This window comes from Cololabis saira, chromosome 12 (assembly GCF_033807715.1).
Source record: "Cololabis saira isolate AMF1-May2022 chromosome 12, fColSai1.1, whole genome shotgun sequence".
NCBI lineage: Eukaryota > Metazoa > Chordata > Actinopteri > Beloniformes > Belonidae > Cololabis > Cololabis saira.
The window spans coordinates 8,312,425-8,328,348 of record NC_084598.1 but is presented as its reverse complement, the minus strand read 5'-3'; the positions used below and the strand labels follow the sequence as shown (position 1 = coordinate 8,328,348).

The window sequence follows — 15,924 nt, the reverse complement described above, 5'->3', positions numbered from 1 at the left end:
TACATCCAAGTTTAGTTGCAGGAATCTGAGGGAACGGATGTAAGAACAAAACTGGACAAGAACATCTGAAACAACCACAACCAAATTCACTCTATCCGGATGGAGCAATTTAACTGGATAGTTTTTTTTTTAAGGCCGAAATGAAATAGAGTAACGAGGCTGTTTTTAAAATGTAAGGAGTAAAAAGTACAGATAATTGCGTGAAAATGTAAGGAGTAAAAGTAAAAAGTCGTCTGAAAAATAATTACTCCAGTGAAGTATAGATTACCAAAATTTCTACTTAAGTAAGGTAACGAAGTATTTGTACTTAGTTACTTGACACCTCTGTCCATTGGCAATCACAGATCATACAACAACATTCTGAGAAAACTGCTCTTTATTTATATTCACATGCTTTTTAGAGCCTGGTTACTGGATGAATCTACAACAGCAGCCCGGCGTCTCTGTTGTACTCAGATACGTTTACAATATCAGGAATACAAATATGTTCAGTAGCAGCAAGGTGCAGTGAGGACGTCAGCAGCTTAATGATGGCTGAAAACGCCGGGCGGTCTTTGAAACTCCACATCCAGCAGTACTTCATCAGATCATACCTAGAAGTTAACAAAAAAAAGGACACAGGAAACTCAAAGTCATCTATGTTTCCTGAGGTGAGGGTGCAGAGCAATAGGCTGGCAATTATTACATAAACAATGGCAGGTAAAAACTCCCCTAGTGGGAGAAAAGCCTTAAGCCAAACAGTGGCAAGAAAAAACTCCCTGTAGTCTGTAGAAAACTTGTAAACATATTTGTGCCTCAAAGGCCATGACTGTAGCTACAGTTGTAGTAAAACAGAAAAAAAAAAAAAAACGTATGAACTCAACAGCTCAATGCCTTTTTCCATTGGCATTTTATGACTATTTTTTGACTCTGACAGTAATACGGAACAAAGTGCGTCCCTTTTCAGCTCAATACGGGACGCGTAGTTTAGTTTATAAATACGGGACGATTCCGTTTTTCAAGGGACGGTTGCCAGTCCTATATAGCTAGCCCATTAGCAGCACTTAGCCCTGGCCAGTTACAAGAGTGAAGCTTCTCTGGACCCCAGGACAAAAACTTTCAGTCATAGTTGACACCATTGAGCCAGTGTCGAGCAGACATGGAACCTCCACTCCCCCCATTAATGTGGTAACGGTTACCAAATGTGCAGGGGCAGGAACAGCAGCACCAGAGCCCCCACCTGAACCTTGGCCCAGCAGTTTCCCTGAATCTGATTGTGCTGCTTAGTGTGGGCGCTAGGGGGTGCAGTGGTCGACGTTAACTGGGGTTGTGGGGCTACAGAATCCCTCCCACACCAGGCTGTTGGCAGCTCCTAGAGACAACTGGGGGCTGACACCAGTTCCTGATGTCTAGGAGCATGAAGGGCTGCAATGCTTCTAGACAACTGATCCAACTGTTCCTGTTTCCTGAGATGTTCCTTTAGCTCTCCTATATCAGAGATGAAAGAGGGGTTACCTTCATTACTGTGGCTTTAAACCAAACATAGCAGGGACAGAATGACTGCGACCCGACTACTCCGGCATACCTTCTTGTTCCCACCAGATTGCCTCACTACGGACCTCCATCAAAGAGGTAGTGGGTGACCACGTAGCTACATACTGTTTAAGTTCTCCATGTAGGGACCAATCTGACATTTATTCAACAAACTGATCCAAACAACACATCCTTATTTTAAAGAGTATGGGGGACCTTCAACAACTTTATCCATTAAACACATGAATGTACTGTATAAGAAAATTCTGGCAGTGGTTCCCCCTTTTGTTCCTTTCCAGAAAAGTACTCTTCCTGTAGAGACACATATGACTAGAGATGCACCGATCGATCGGCAACTGATCGGTATCGGACGATAATGCCCCTAATGCCCTTTTGATCGGCATTCTCAAAATAATAGTTCCAATCAGGCCGATCTGATGACGTTTACAACAACAAACCGCCGCCCGCGCGTGTGTTCCTACAGCTCAGACCCAGGTGTCCCAAGGGGCCGTGACCGGCATCGCTGGCTATGGGAGTTTTACAACGAAGCTGATAAGAAATGTGAAAGTTTCTCTCATCAAGGAGTAGGCTATATTGAGTTTTTAAAGTTGGCTGCCACTAAGGCAGAGAAAGAAAAGGAGCAATGCCGCTAAGTCACCTGTAACAGAGACCTATAAACGACAGCAGCAAGAAAAATAAAGAACTACATCGTAAAGTAATTAATTCATAAGCCTTGATCATCAGTCGCTTTCTGTTGTTGAATACATCGGGTTTAAACGCTTCGTTAGCTGCTTGGATCCACGATACGTGCTGCAGAGTCGTAAATATTTCACTGATGAATGTCCGCCAGAGTTTTACCAGACTATATACAGTCACATCCACAGACTTACGCAGGACGACAGTCGTGTCGGTCGCTTCACGAGGGACAATTGGAGCTCTAGTGTGAAGAGTTGTGCTTCACTCACGAGTTTCCTGGGTCACACGTGGCGGACGCTATTGCTAAAGCTTTCACAAAGCTTAGTAATTCATAATTCTTTTTTTTTTAAAGATTTAATTCCTTTTTCCACAGGAAAACGAATGTGTATAGTTAACAACTTGTATCAACTCTAAGAGAGTGACGTGTCTACTGTGTTGGTGCAGTGCACATGTTGTGTTGTACACACATTTATTAAATTTATTACCACAAATTCATGATACTTTCTCATCTCCTAATTTTTATACCTAATAATACAATGTCAGTGTTGTGTACATGAGACAACAATATTGACAAATTTATGGATTTCACACTGTGATCGGTGATCGGTGATCGGCAATATCGGGATCGGCAGATACTGCTTTTAGAGATCGGTGATCGGCCCTCAATACCCTGATCGGTGTACCTCTACATATGACCCGTTACACCCACAAAGTTCCTGTCGAATGACCAACATGTTAATCAGGGTCCCGTTTCTCCTCCAGAGACCGATGTTTGATTTCTTCCTGAGCTTCACCTTCTAAGTGGTCATACATAAAACAGATTTTCTCAGCTGAAGACATGTCATATACAGGCTTGGACCTCTTGGACAAAGCTCAGGCCAGTCCTTCCCCTGAACAGTGGGCCTTCCCCGTCCCTGGGGAGATAAATCAGTCTTTCAGTTAGTGGCACCTCGGCTCGCTGCACCGGTCCCAGGCCCATTATCCTCTCCCTACTGCCACATCTGGTGATTTTCAGCGTGGAGCTGCACGACCAAGTCTTTTAACTGAGCAAATTCCTCCTCCATGAGGAAAAAATAAAGCTCAGTGGTTGCGCCTCACAACTCGGGGATCGCCTCAGGGGCGGGGTGCTACCTGTAGTCACCGCTAATGCTGCACAGCATACTCCCCAAAATCACCGCAAGGAGGTGTGTTATTCAAGACAGGTGCTCCAGGGTTCCACTCACACACATGCATTAAAGGGGACCTATTATAAAAAACAGGTTTTTTCTTGCTTTAACATATATAAAGTGGTCTCCCCTCAGCCTGCCAACTCAGAGAAGGAGGAAAGCAACCAAATTCTGCAGTGTCTGTACAGCCGCCCGGATGAGCCGTCCAGTGTAATGTGGATCTACGAGCCGTTCAGATTCTGCTCCTGTCGTTACGTAACCAAAATGCAAACCAAGCCCACAACTATAAAACTGTGTAACTGCATGCGAGTGTCCGACTATCGCGTCTCTGTCCATCTCCCTCCAGCAGCTGCCACTTTATTGAGGTTTTTGTAGTGAAATGAGGAGGAATCATAGAGATAACTTCTCCTTTCAACTAACTGGATCAGCCGTTCCTCATCATGACTGTTTCCTACAGCGCTTTCAACGTGAGCGGCAGGAAGAAAATAGAAGCAGGGCGTCCGACAAATGTTCAGCTCAAAACGGCGCGGCGCGTTGCTGCGGCCAGTTAGGACAGTCCAATAGAAAATAAAGCAAATGGACAGATGGAACTGATTTGGTCGCAGACGCTCGCTCGCATTGCATGCAGTTAGGACACGGTAACTCCGCCGGCCGGAGTTTTCGCCATTTTTCCGTAGCGGTGTATCGCGTCATTCAGGCAGCCAATCAGCACAGAGCCTCATTATCATAGCCCCGCCCACTCAGAATCCTGCATAGATAATGAGGTTAGAGAATGAGAAGATAAAGACATGGCTCAGAGGCTGAATTTCTAATTTATTTAGCAAAAACAATCAAAAGCTTGTTTTTAAGACATCCAAGGCCTGTTTAAAATAGGGATTAGATGCCATAATAGGTCCCCTTTAAAAGAGGAGGGACCTCCAAATCGGTGCCTAGCCTCTTACAACACAGCACTCAACAAAAGTTACACAAAACATGAAGCAAGTAGCCACAGCTAGATAACTCAAAGATATTGGAAAAGAACAAAGGAAACTAAACTATAAAGGGCAAAACAGCAGGACCAACAGCAGGTGGACCTAAAGAAGAAATTGGATTAAATGTCTCCCATTATATCAAAAACCTGTTAAAATGTTCACCCTGCTCACCTCCAGATAGGTCTGCAGCCACAGCAAACACAAGCACGTAGTGTGCGAAGGGCTGCCAGATGTGTGTCCTACCCTTGGCCTGATTGGAAAGCGTCCAGAGGGAGGGGATAGCCTACTGCCCTGCACCCTCACCTCACCATAGCCACAACAGGAAATCACAGACATCGCTGCAAAAGCTCACCTGCTTTCATTTTGAGTTTTATAGAAGCAGTACTTAAGAAAGAGATGACACTTCCAGATTCTTGTCCAGCCTACTAATTGTTATCCTGTAAGACACGTGTCAAAAGCAAGGCCTGCGGGCCAAATCCAGCCCGCCATAAGTATTTATGTGGCCACCCGTACATAAAAAAGATATAATTGTCTAATCAAACCGCTCTCCAGTCTCCAGCATGCAGCAACCTTAAGTTCTGCCACAACCGGCCCTTTTTTAAGTCATTCGGGCTTGATGTGGTAGATAGATAATGTAGATAGATAGATAGATACCAATGCTTCCAAAACTGAGACGTGCAGCGTGTGGCACTGTACATAATGTTCACCAGTACCACAACAATTTGATTATCAGAATAATTTAACCGACAGATAAACCTGTACATTACATTTCTCAAAACAGATTGCAGTGTGTTCACTCCAGCACTCACAAACATCTCACTGGCGCTCGTCCATCTGGGCCTTTTTAGCAGTTTCCTCAGAGCATCATTGTAGCCACTTGCAGTCTCTGAAGGCTTTTTTATAGTTCAGCCACAGGTGTGCAGTGTACAGAGGTGAACAATACGCTTTGAACAGAGTCAACTTCACTCCAACAGTACAACAACCAAATGTATAGCGCGGCTGACCGGACAACTCACTTTCGTCCGTATGTTTGCCATCAGGCTTTATGCACATCATACATCCAAGAGTTCCTAACATGTAGGCTGTTCAGCACTGATTGTAAAGCCAGTTTTACAAGGCTCAGTTCTTACCAGGCAGCTCAAAGTGTTTTTAATGACATATTAAATATTTAAGAACTCACATTAAAATAACTAAAAGAGATGCACAAATACAAAAGAAGTTGAATGGAAAATCCCTGATATTTTGAGTTCCATTGATTTAGTTCAAACTATCAGTTTTGATAAATAGTTGCAGCAAACACGTGTGCTCATAACTTCCTTGAACGTTTTTATCTGAGACTAATAGGCTCATCACACCACTCCAAGTTTCTACCAAACCTCACTTAAAAATGGATGATTTCTGTTTACTCATCACGAGTAAAGAAAGAACCTAAAATGCGGTGCAATTCATCGCTTAGACGGGAAGAAAGTGTTGTTGGTTTTTGAACATCTAAAAAGAAAACATTTCTCAAAATAGCATTTTTAAGCATTAATAGGCTATTTATCACTTCAAAGGAAAAAGCAGCTGAAAACAGTTGGGTGTAAAACTAGTTTCTGCTGAAGCGTGTTGGATGTTTTCTGAAAATGTAGTCAGACCTCGGCAGCAAAGCAAGTGAAGGTTGGAAGCAAACTTTACTTACAAAGAGCTCCCACAGTGCTTTGGTCTCTTCATTCGGTAAGACGCCAGCAGCTTTGGAAGCACTGACGGAGGCTCCAGATCCGGATATGGTGGAGAGCCTGAGAATGCATGAATGAATGAATGAATGAATGAATGAATGAATGAATGAATGAATGAATGAATGAATGAATGAATGAATGAATGAATGAATGAATGAATGAATGAATGGACACTACTTAAAGACATGTTTCATTACCTAAGGTTATCAACTCATACAGTAAGATTCCAAATGACCACCTGGTGAAAAGATAAAATATTTAGTTGAAAGAAAATAAAGAGCTTTTTGACTCATTCCATTCACTGTTACAAATATTGTGCTTGATCTACTTAAAAAAATTAAGGCATTTTTTGCATGAGATTATTATGTAGATCAAGAAAGACTAGTCTTTGTATAAACTACTTAATTTTTTATATGTAAATAATACATTTTGCAAGTACAGTCAACTTAATTGTGTTAAGTTTTTTTTTTCTCCCCGTTCTCCTCCCATCCCCTCGTCCCCTAGAAAGAATAAGGAAAATGGGTTAGAATAATAATAATTAAAATAAATAAATAAAAATAAATAAACTAATTAATTAAAAATAAAAAAAAAAATAGAGCAAAAGAGGGAAAAACATTAAAAGATATATAATTGTGTTAAGTTTACTTTATTTATCAAAATTAAGTTGCAAATGAATTTTGTACACACTAAAAATTGAGTAGTTTATACAAAGACTAGTCTTAAAAATAACATAAAAATCTCATGCGAAAAAGTTGCCTTCATTTTTAAAAGTAGATCAAGCAAGATATATTTTAATGTGGTGTTCTACTTAAACAAATAAAGCATGTTTCATCTAAACGTTGGTCAATCTGCCCAATAGATTAAAATTGTTAAAGGAAAGGTAAATACAACAAGATCATTGCTTGTTGTTTGTGTGTAAATGAAAAGATTGCTTGGGATTACATAAATGCTGCTTGTTAAGGAGAAAATGCACAATGTCTTGTTTTTTGAACAAATGCCGATTAAGTTCAAAACTAGATGTATTCACGTAAGGCAACAAACTTCATTTTTAATTGTTAATATCACAGATTTAAATATGTTATATTTACATGCGCTTAGATTTATTTTTTTCAGTGTTGGTGTTTGGGTGTGTTTTCCATTTCCTCAGCCATTCCTCGGCCCTTACACATCGCTCCTGTCGATACAGAGCTGCATCACAACCCTCTCCGGGGCCTGCCATTTGAGCGGCACCTCTGCCGCCCTCTGCCTCGTCGTTAAATCGGTTCTGCGTCCTTCAAACGCTACGCCCAGCCCAGCCACCCGCGCTGAGAAGTCCGGGCCAATTAAGATGTTCCTGGCAGCAACGTCGCCGTGCACCAGCCTGTGTTCTGACATCAGGTAATCCTGAGGGGCAAAGCAGGTACAGACAAACAGAGCAGCCTCTGATTTAACACTTGTGCTGTCTTCAGGTCAAGGAAGGAGGGAGAGAAGAAGGGAGGAAAGAAGGAAGGGAGGATGGGAGAAAAGGAAGGGAGAAAAGAAGGGAGGGAGGAAGGAAGGAAGAAGGAAGGAAGGAAGGAAGGAAGGAAGGAAGGAAGGAAGGAAGGAAGGAAGGAAGGAAGGAAGGAAGGAAGGAAGGAAGGAAGGAAGGAAGGAAGGAAGGGAGGGAGAAAAGAGGAAGGGAAGAAGGAAGGAGAGAGCAGGAGGAAAGAAGGAAGGAAGGAAGGAAGGAAGGAAGGAAGGAAGGAAGGAAGGAAGGAAGGAAAGAAGGAAGGAAATAAGGAAGGAAGGGAGAAAAGAGGAAGGGAAGAAGGAAGGAGAGAGCAGGAGGAAAGAAGGAAGGAAGGGAAAAAAGAAGGAAGGAAGGAAGGAAGGAAGGAAGGAAGGAAGGAAGGAAGGAAGGAAGGAAGGAAGGAAGGAAGGAAGGAAGGAAGGAAGGAAGGAAGGAAGGAAGGAAGGAAGGAAGGAAGGAAGGAAGGAAGGAAGGAAGGAAGGAAGAAAGGAAGGAAGGAAGGAAGGAAGGAAGGAAGGAAGGAAGGAAGGAAGGAAGGAAGGAAGGAAGGAAGGAAGGAAGGAAGGAAGGAAGGAAGGAAGGAAGGAAGGAAGGAAGGAGCAGGAGGAAAGAAGGAAGGAAGGAAGGAAGGAAGGAGCAGGAGGAAAGAAGGAACAGGAGAATTAGGTCATTTTCACCCAAAGACAGTACAAGGGTTAACAGCTATTCAAAAATAAAATAAAGATTAACAGCATTTTCTTTTGTCTGCACCACTGGAGAAAATAATGTCAAATGCATTATGGCATGTTCCCATGCGAAAATCACATCTGCAAAAGCGTGTCACTTCTAAAATGATCTTTTTTCTAGCTGTTTGTGAGAACAACTGTTGAGCAGAACAAGGACTCACCAGGCCGGCTGCAACCTGCTTGGCCACCAGAAACACTGACCTCTCAGAGAAGCGCTGCAGGGGATCTGCAGGGCTGGAACTCTTCCGGGATTAAAGATAGTTCTCGGTCATTGCACGCAAAGTTGGAATGGAAGACTGAGCCATCAGATAAAAGGCGTGGAGCAAAACTTTGAAGTGCTTACGTTTCTGAGTGTCCAGAGGAAGTGGAGAAGGTTCCCTGGATTGCAGGCCTCTAAGACCAGGTATAGGGGCGACCCCCTGGTCTGACAGTACAACATCTGCACCACATTCTCGTGTTTACACACTTTGGCATGGAACAGGAGCCACTCTACAAACTCTGCCGTCTCAGACTGGTCCGGGTTGTCTGCAGGAGTTGGATCACAATAACAAATGTAGGTGGGTAGTAACGAGTTACATTTACTTGAGTAAGTTTTGGGAAATTTTTTACTTTTTGGAGTAGTTTTGAATCACTATACTTTTTACTTTTACTTGAGTAGATTTGTGAAGAAGAAACTGTTCCTCTTACTCCGCTACATTAGGCTACGTTGAGCTGTTACTTTTCTTTTATCCCTTTTATTCACGAACGGGTCAATCTCATGACGCCACTGAGTGATTTTTTGGGAAAAATGTTAGTTTTTGCATGTTTTGTCACATTTACACAGACTCAAACACACATAGAGTTTCTATGAGTTCATGGGCTTGTTCTAGTTCTGCCTGGTTAAAAAAGAAAAGTACAAAGGCTTGACATTTTGTGCTACTTGTGCTTAATTTATTTTTTTATTCTATTATTTTATTTATTTCATTATTTATTAAAGTACTTGAATTTACTTTAAAAGAATTTTAATTTAAGCTATTTTTTATTTTTTATTATTTTTAATTTATTTTATTATTTTATTGATTTAATTTGCAGGAAGATGATTATTTTGTACTTTTGTCTGTTTGAATGGTTGTGTTAATAAAAATAAATCAGACGTTACTCAACAGTTACTCAGTAGTTGAGTAGTTTTTTCACCAAGTACTTTTTTACTTTTACTCAAGTAATTATTTGGATGACTACTTTTTACTTCTACTTGAGTCATATTATTCTGAAGTAACAGTACTTTTACTTGAGTACAATTTTTGCCACTCTACCCACCTCTGTTAAGGACAGAAAAACCAAACTCAATTCATGCTGTACCTCGAAGTGATTTCACCACCACAAGAGAAGAGCTCCCGTCTCTGTTCCGCAGCAAACCTTTACAAACGGGACCATAGTGACCAGTGTGCCATAATTCTAGTCCGTCGAGTGACTGCTCTTCAGGAAGTTCCCATGAAAGCAAAGCTGGATAAATCCTTGCACCGCTCACAGACGCTACATTCAACGACACAGATTGAAACATGCAGTAATTTGTAAAAGAAATAGACATGAGTGTCTTCATCTGACAAAGAGCAATTTTGGATTCTAGTGTTGCTGTTTTCTGTGAACTAAAAGGAGAATACACGCTTATTGAATTTCATACCACTTATAAATGGAGCTGAAGTCCTTTGTTCTCTGTGCTTAGTCTTATAAAGACTACAAAAAATCACAAGCATCACTACAACTGTGCTCAGAGCCAGCATAGAGGGGATGATGATGACAGCAAGAGCACCAGACGACTCATCTACAAAACAAGGTAAAGGAGTCAGTTCAGAACATTTAAAAGCCGTGCACAGAAGATTAGCAAAATAAGCACTTATATCCAGTACTCGAGTTGTAAAAGAAAAATCAGGGGGGATGGTGGATTTTATCATATGGGGACAGATAATTTGTGCTGAATACAAATAATATAATATATTACAAATGATAACACTGACCAAAACAGCTGCAGAAATACTGCAGGAATGACATAGCAGCAGTTAAATGCAGCCTTCTGTAAGCTTTAAATATCCACTGGGCTTACATCAAATACATCAAAACACAACAATAAAAAACACTTTTCTGAACTTATCAATATGACTCTGTCCTTCACAGGATAAGTAAAATGGATCACTGCAAAAACTCAAAATCTTAACAAGAATAGTTGTCTTATTTCTAGTTAAAATGTCTAATTTTAGTAAAACAATCTCATTAAACTTAAAACAAGACTCATCACTGGAAAAAACAACAATTTTCACCTGTTTCAAGTAGATTTTCACTTGAAATAAGTAGAAAAATCTGCCAGTGGAACAAGATTTTTTTGCTTGTAATGAGATGGTAAATCTTGTCCCACTGGCAGATTTTTCTACTTATTTCAAGTGAAAATTTACTTGAAACAGGTGAAAATTTTCAAATAAGTTATTTTTCTGGTGATGACTCTAAATGTTGAAATAGCAGTAAAACCACATTCATTGATGAAATGACATAAGGGATGGAAAGGGGGGATGATTTTGACCGTTTTTATTTCAGGGGGGATGCAATCCCCCCTCATCCCCCCTCAACTCCAGTACTGATTATATCTATTCTGTGGGTTTGACCCGACATGGGACCGTGCGGACAAACACATTAAAACAGCGGAAGAATGATCAAAGATGTCATGAGAACGAGCAGAAAGAACTTCCCGTTGTTTGAAATGTGGACGTGATGGCGTGTGTAAAAACTTACAGCACTCCGGGAGTGAGGCGCTGCAGTTAGTGTTGGACTCCATGAGGAGCAGCTGCAGTTCCTCACATGTCAGGAAAACTGCCAATCACACCAACATAAGAACCCCCCCACCCCAAAAAAAAAAAACCCCCACCACACATTTATATACCTGTTAATAGCATCACTTCAAAAAAAAGAGCAAAAACTTAAAAAGAAAAGTAATTGAAATTCCACAAGCAACAAATGTCTCTGAGGTTGTCCTACCTGACACATGTGCTGCTAATACGTGAGCGTCCCACTCTGACAACCTTGTAATGTGAAAATCAACAAATGGCAACCTCACAACTGGTATCAGCTGCTCTGTGCGTCTGTCTGCGAGGGCGCTGACCGGAGAGGTGTTTGAGAGGGTTCAGCGGCCGTTAATTATTGACAGAAAGCCAGAAACGAGCCGAACAACAGCAGAGACCCTCAAATCTGCGGCTGCCGCAGTTAACGGTGATTAATGTGTTCACATCAGGTAGCCGTGCGGTTTCATGTCTCATTCTGTACATTTGTCTTTAATTCAGCCAGATGTGATTAATAACCACTTACAGAGGTTCAAGAACATCAAATATGTTGTGTTTCCACTATTTTGGGTGGATGTAATCTGGGTGTGGAGGGGTGGGGAGGTCGTCAGGTGGCCCTCAGCCTTTATTTAGGTTGTCACTCTCTATCCAACACTCTTCAGTTTGCCACTATGCCAACAGACTAGACTTCAACATGCTTATGCCTACGCTGCAGGGGTGGACATAATCCACTGGGCGGTTCCTCACCCTTCTTCTCCTCTCCTCTTCCCTTCCTCTCTTCTCCATTTCCATTTTTATTTATTATAAGTATCCCATAGCTATCATTTTTGTCCAATGCTCCTGTAGTTTCTTGTGTTGGCCCCCCTTTTTTCTCTTTTGTGCATGTTTGCAGGCCGGAGCTTCAGGAGCTGCGTGCTGGCCTGCGGCCCAGGTCCCACCCCGCCCCCCCCCCCTCTGGTCATCCCGTTGCTGCTTCCACCTGCCTGCTGTGTGCTGCTGACGTCCACGACCCCCCCAGTCTGGCCCTCGCCAGGAGGGTCCCCCCTTATGATCCAGGTCCTGCTCCAGGTTTCTTCCCTCCTAAAGGGGAGTTTTTCTTGCCACTGTTTGGCTTAAGGTTTTTCTCCCACTAGGGGAGTTTTTACCTGCCATTGTTTATGTAATAATTGCTCGGGGGTTTATGTTCTGGGTCTCTGGAAAACGTCTAGAGAAAACATCTGTTGTATTAGACGCTATACAAATAAAACTGAATTGAACATGGTAATTAAGAGAGTGTTCAGCAGCGGTCCTGCTGTAGCCGGGTGGCTCACACTCCTCCTGCTCTACCAGTGTGTTTGTTTATGTAATAATTGCTCGGGGTCATGTTCTGGGTCTCTGGAAAGATCCTAGAGACAACTTTTGTTGTAATAGACGCTATATAAATACAATTGAATTGAATTGAATTGAATTTGCCAGGGTTACCAGAGTATTTCATGACACCCTGTGTCCGGCCTGCACGATGTTACAAAAACATGAAATATATCCAAGTAGAAAACAGCGATTGTGACATGACTTTCAATATATAGACAAATAGTACAGTATTTGGAGCTTATGTATTCCTGCTTTGCAGCTCAAATTGACCCCTGACCCTTTTCCCCAAGTTTTCCTCAATCAATCATTTCCAAATGTTAGTTAGCATCTAAATTCTACCTCAGGGGAGTGAGGTTTCATCTGAGGGGTCAAATATATTATTGACATTTAGAATGTAAATGCATGGGATTTGTAAAGCAATAGGCCACCATTTGATGCAATGATGATGATTTCTGGGATATTTTGAGCAGCCATACCCTGTAGCCACCTTTGCGTCAAACAGTTTCTTATCAGGGTGCAGGTTTATGTTTTAATAAAACTTAAACCTGCACCCAGATAAGATGCAGGAAATTATTCATTTCCTTCCAGGTTGCTTACAAAAATGGTTCTCCCCCTTGTCTCATCTTTGCAGGTGTAGGTTTACTGGTGTTTGAAAGTGTTAAACACAATACAGCAACTTTACTGCAAATACTTTGTCTAACCTATCACATCAAGAAAATCTGTGCCATTTTTGACACAAAGGCTACTGTCTTGCTTTATTTTGAGCACCTATGAAGTGTAACATATGTCAAAGAGGACATGAGACTATTTATTTTGGTGGTTCGAGTCTAAACCAGATCAACCGCTCCAATTTATCTCCAGTCTGTCACTTTGCTTGAGACAGCCATGGAAATGTGTGTTTTGGGCGATGTCCCCATCTCTAACTCCATCCACTTTTCCATCATACTGCGTTTGCTGTGCCTTGGAAGAGAAGCTGCCTCCACCCGCTAAAGCCGTCTGCTCGGAACAGAGGTGTAAAGATGCAGCTGAAAAGGGAGCTTGGCCACTGTTTGCATGTGGTAAGTTGACCATATGTCGTTCAGAAAATCCCAAGGCAGGTGGTGGGTGGAAAAGAGAGTGAGGGAAAATGCAGATTTGCTCCACACCTGGTAGATTTGAGGCTGCTTTTAGGTAGTCAGACTAGGGCTGGGCGCTATGGACCATAAGTCATATCTCGATATTTTCTAGCTGAATGGCGATACATATCGATATTTTTTCTGTGCAATAATTGGGGTTTCCCCCAAAGCATTATAGCATAGCATCTCTGTTAGCTTCATTTTTTCTGAGGCAAACCCTTAAAAAAACTGTCAGTTTTAATACAAAGCCTCGTGCCAAATGTCACACAGGTTCCTTTGTTAACAGAGGTCTGCTCAATATCAAAATGTATAAAACAAATGAAATAAAAATAAACTGCCTGCATATATAGAATAAAAATGCTTCTTGAATAAAATAAAACAAATATCCCTTTCCTGCATAACAATTAAGTTAAAATACACTGTGCAATTAATACAATGTAGACAGTAACAGGCAGACTTTTCCACTGAGGTTGACAGTTGTGCAAATAACAAAACATTTGTGCAAATCTCAAATAAAACATTCAAGTCAATTTGTCACAAAATAAGCTATATCAAAATCATAAAAAAAATTAAAAATGTAATCGATATAAACGATATTGTCTCGTACCATATCGCGTTTGAAAATATATCGATATATATTCAAATCTCGATATATATCGCCCAGCCCTAAGTCAGACTCACCCTAAATCCAAAGGTTTTCTTAACCTTGGTCATTATAGAATCACCAAGGGCCTTATTTGAGCAAAACATGACCTCTTATATAGAAATCCTCACTTTCTACAATCATAGAACCGACTACACGCTCCCTCTGCTCTTCCCACACTAACCGCCTTCATGTTCCCAGGACCAGACTCTGCATCGTTGGTGACAGGGCTGTTAGTGTCGCTGCTCCACGTCTTTGGAATACCCTCCCTGACAACCTAAGGGCACCACAAACTACGGACAGTTTTAAAAGAGGACTAAAAACCTTTCTTTTTAGCAAAGCATTTTATCACTAAACAATGCTGCTGTTTTTTTTCCTAGTTGCTGTTTTTAATTTGTTTTATTCTCTTTTTACCTATGTCTTAACTTTTTTATCCTTTTATCTCTTATCTTGATTTTATTATCTGACCTACTGTAGTGTGGGGAAATGCCTGTAAAACATATATTCAGTTAACGATATAGAGATCCAACAAATCCATTATTCCTTCAGTTAAAATTGTTGAAATTTCATGAATTAGTAGACTATAATATTCTGCAAATTATTAATAATATTTGAAAAAAAATAATTGGAAAAAAGAGAAAGCAAGTATAACTTAAAAGGAACAGAGATTAAAAAAAAAAAACAAGATTCAGGACTAAATTGATGGACCGTTGTGTTTCTGTGAAAGGAATCAGTTTATGGAACAATATGAATAAAGAAAACAAAGAATCCAAATCAAACATTACATTCAAAAGAACAATTAAAGCCTGTATCTTAAGGAAATATAATGAAATATGTTAGTTAAGTTTGATTGACATACCCATAGACGGCGGTCATTTTATTTTAATTTAGTTTTTTTATTTACTTAGTTGTTTTTAAAATTTTTAATTTATGTTATTTGTGAATTTATTTCTTGGAAAAAGGGGCAGATTAGATGGGATTCTTCTTCTTTCTGCTCCCTTTTCATTCACAATTTATGAACATTTGTGTTTGTATTTGTATTGAATTGTTTGTTTTATTTTTTGAATGAAATAAAGAATAAAATGAAAAAAAGAAAAAAAATGAAATTTCTGCCTCCTTTTTAATTATCAAACTGTAGAACTTTGAGATTCGCAGTAATGTAAAGTACATTATAAATAAATGCATTATTATTATTATTATTATTATTATTATTATTATTATTATTATTATTATTATTATTATTATTATTATTATTAAATCATTCGTGGTTAAATTATTCATTTCATATGCAAGGTTGTGTGAACGAGTCTGAGAATAATAACTTTGCAGTGCACTGTCATTCCGCCTGTTGATCGGATCTTCGACAGTTGTGGCATAAATCAGCCACTAGAGGGCAGACTTGGGCAAAAAATAAGCCACCAAACAACCAGCACTCTGCTGACGTTTGAGTTGAATCAGAAAGTTATAGCCAGATTAGAAACGCTATAAAGCACCTTTGGGCCTTCGCGAAGAAAAAAAAACACTTTCCACGTGAAGATTAGTCCCAGTGAGACAACTCCGTCTCACCAACACACTATGGAAACCAAACACTACGCTTCCCATAACGCAAGCCCGGCCTTCTCCCATCCCTCATTGGTCCAACATGAGCCTCTCAACCCCGCCCCGCTGACTCCGATTGGACCAATTCACCCTCCCATCAGGAAAACAACACTGGGAGGAAAAAAGGATGAAAAAA

The 15,924-nt window shown here is 40.6% G+C and overlaps 1 protein-coding gene across 1 annotated transcript; it reads right to left on the bottom strand.

The window, feature by feature from the left end:
• Window positions 1-45: 45 nt before the first annotated feature.
• Window positions 46-11,319, bottom strand: si:ch73-206d17.1 (tyrosine-protein kinase STYK1). Its single transcript, XM_061734725.1, has 10 exons — window positions 11,281-11,319; window positions 11,038-11,115; window positions 9,938-10,078; window positions 9,616-9,789; window positions 8,621-8,802; window positions 8,439-8,519; window positions 7,226-7,443; window positions 6,258-6,298; window positions 6,024-6,120; window positions 46-593 (listed from the first exon to the last, which is right to left on the bottom strand). Exons 2-10 carry the CDS (start codon window positions 11,078-11,080, stop codon window positions 422-424), a joined length of 1,149 nt encoding a protein of 382 aa, XP_061590709.1. The 5' UTR covers window positions 11,081-11,115; window positions 11,281-11,319; the 3' UTR covers window positions 46-421.
• Between the last annotated feature and the right edge of the window lie 4,605 nt (window positions 11,320-15,924).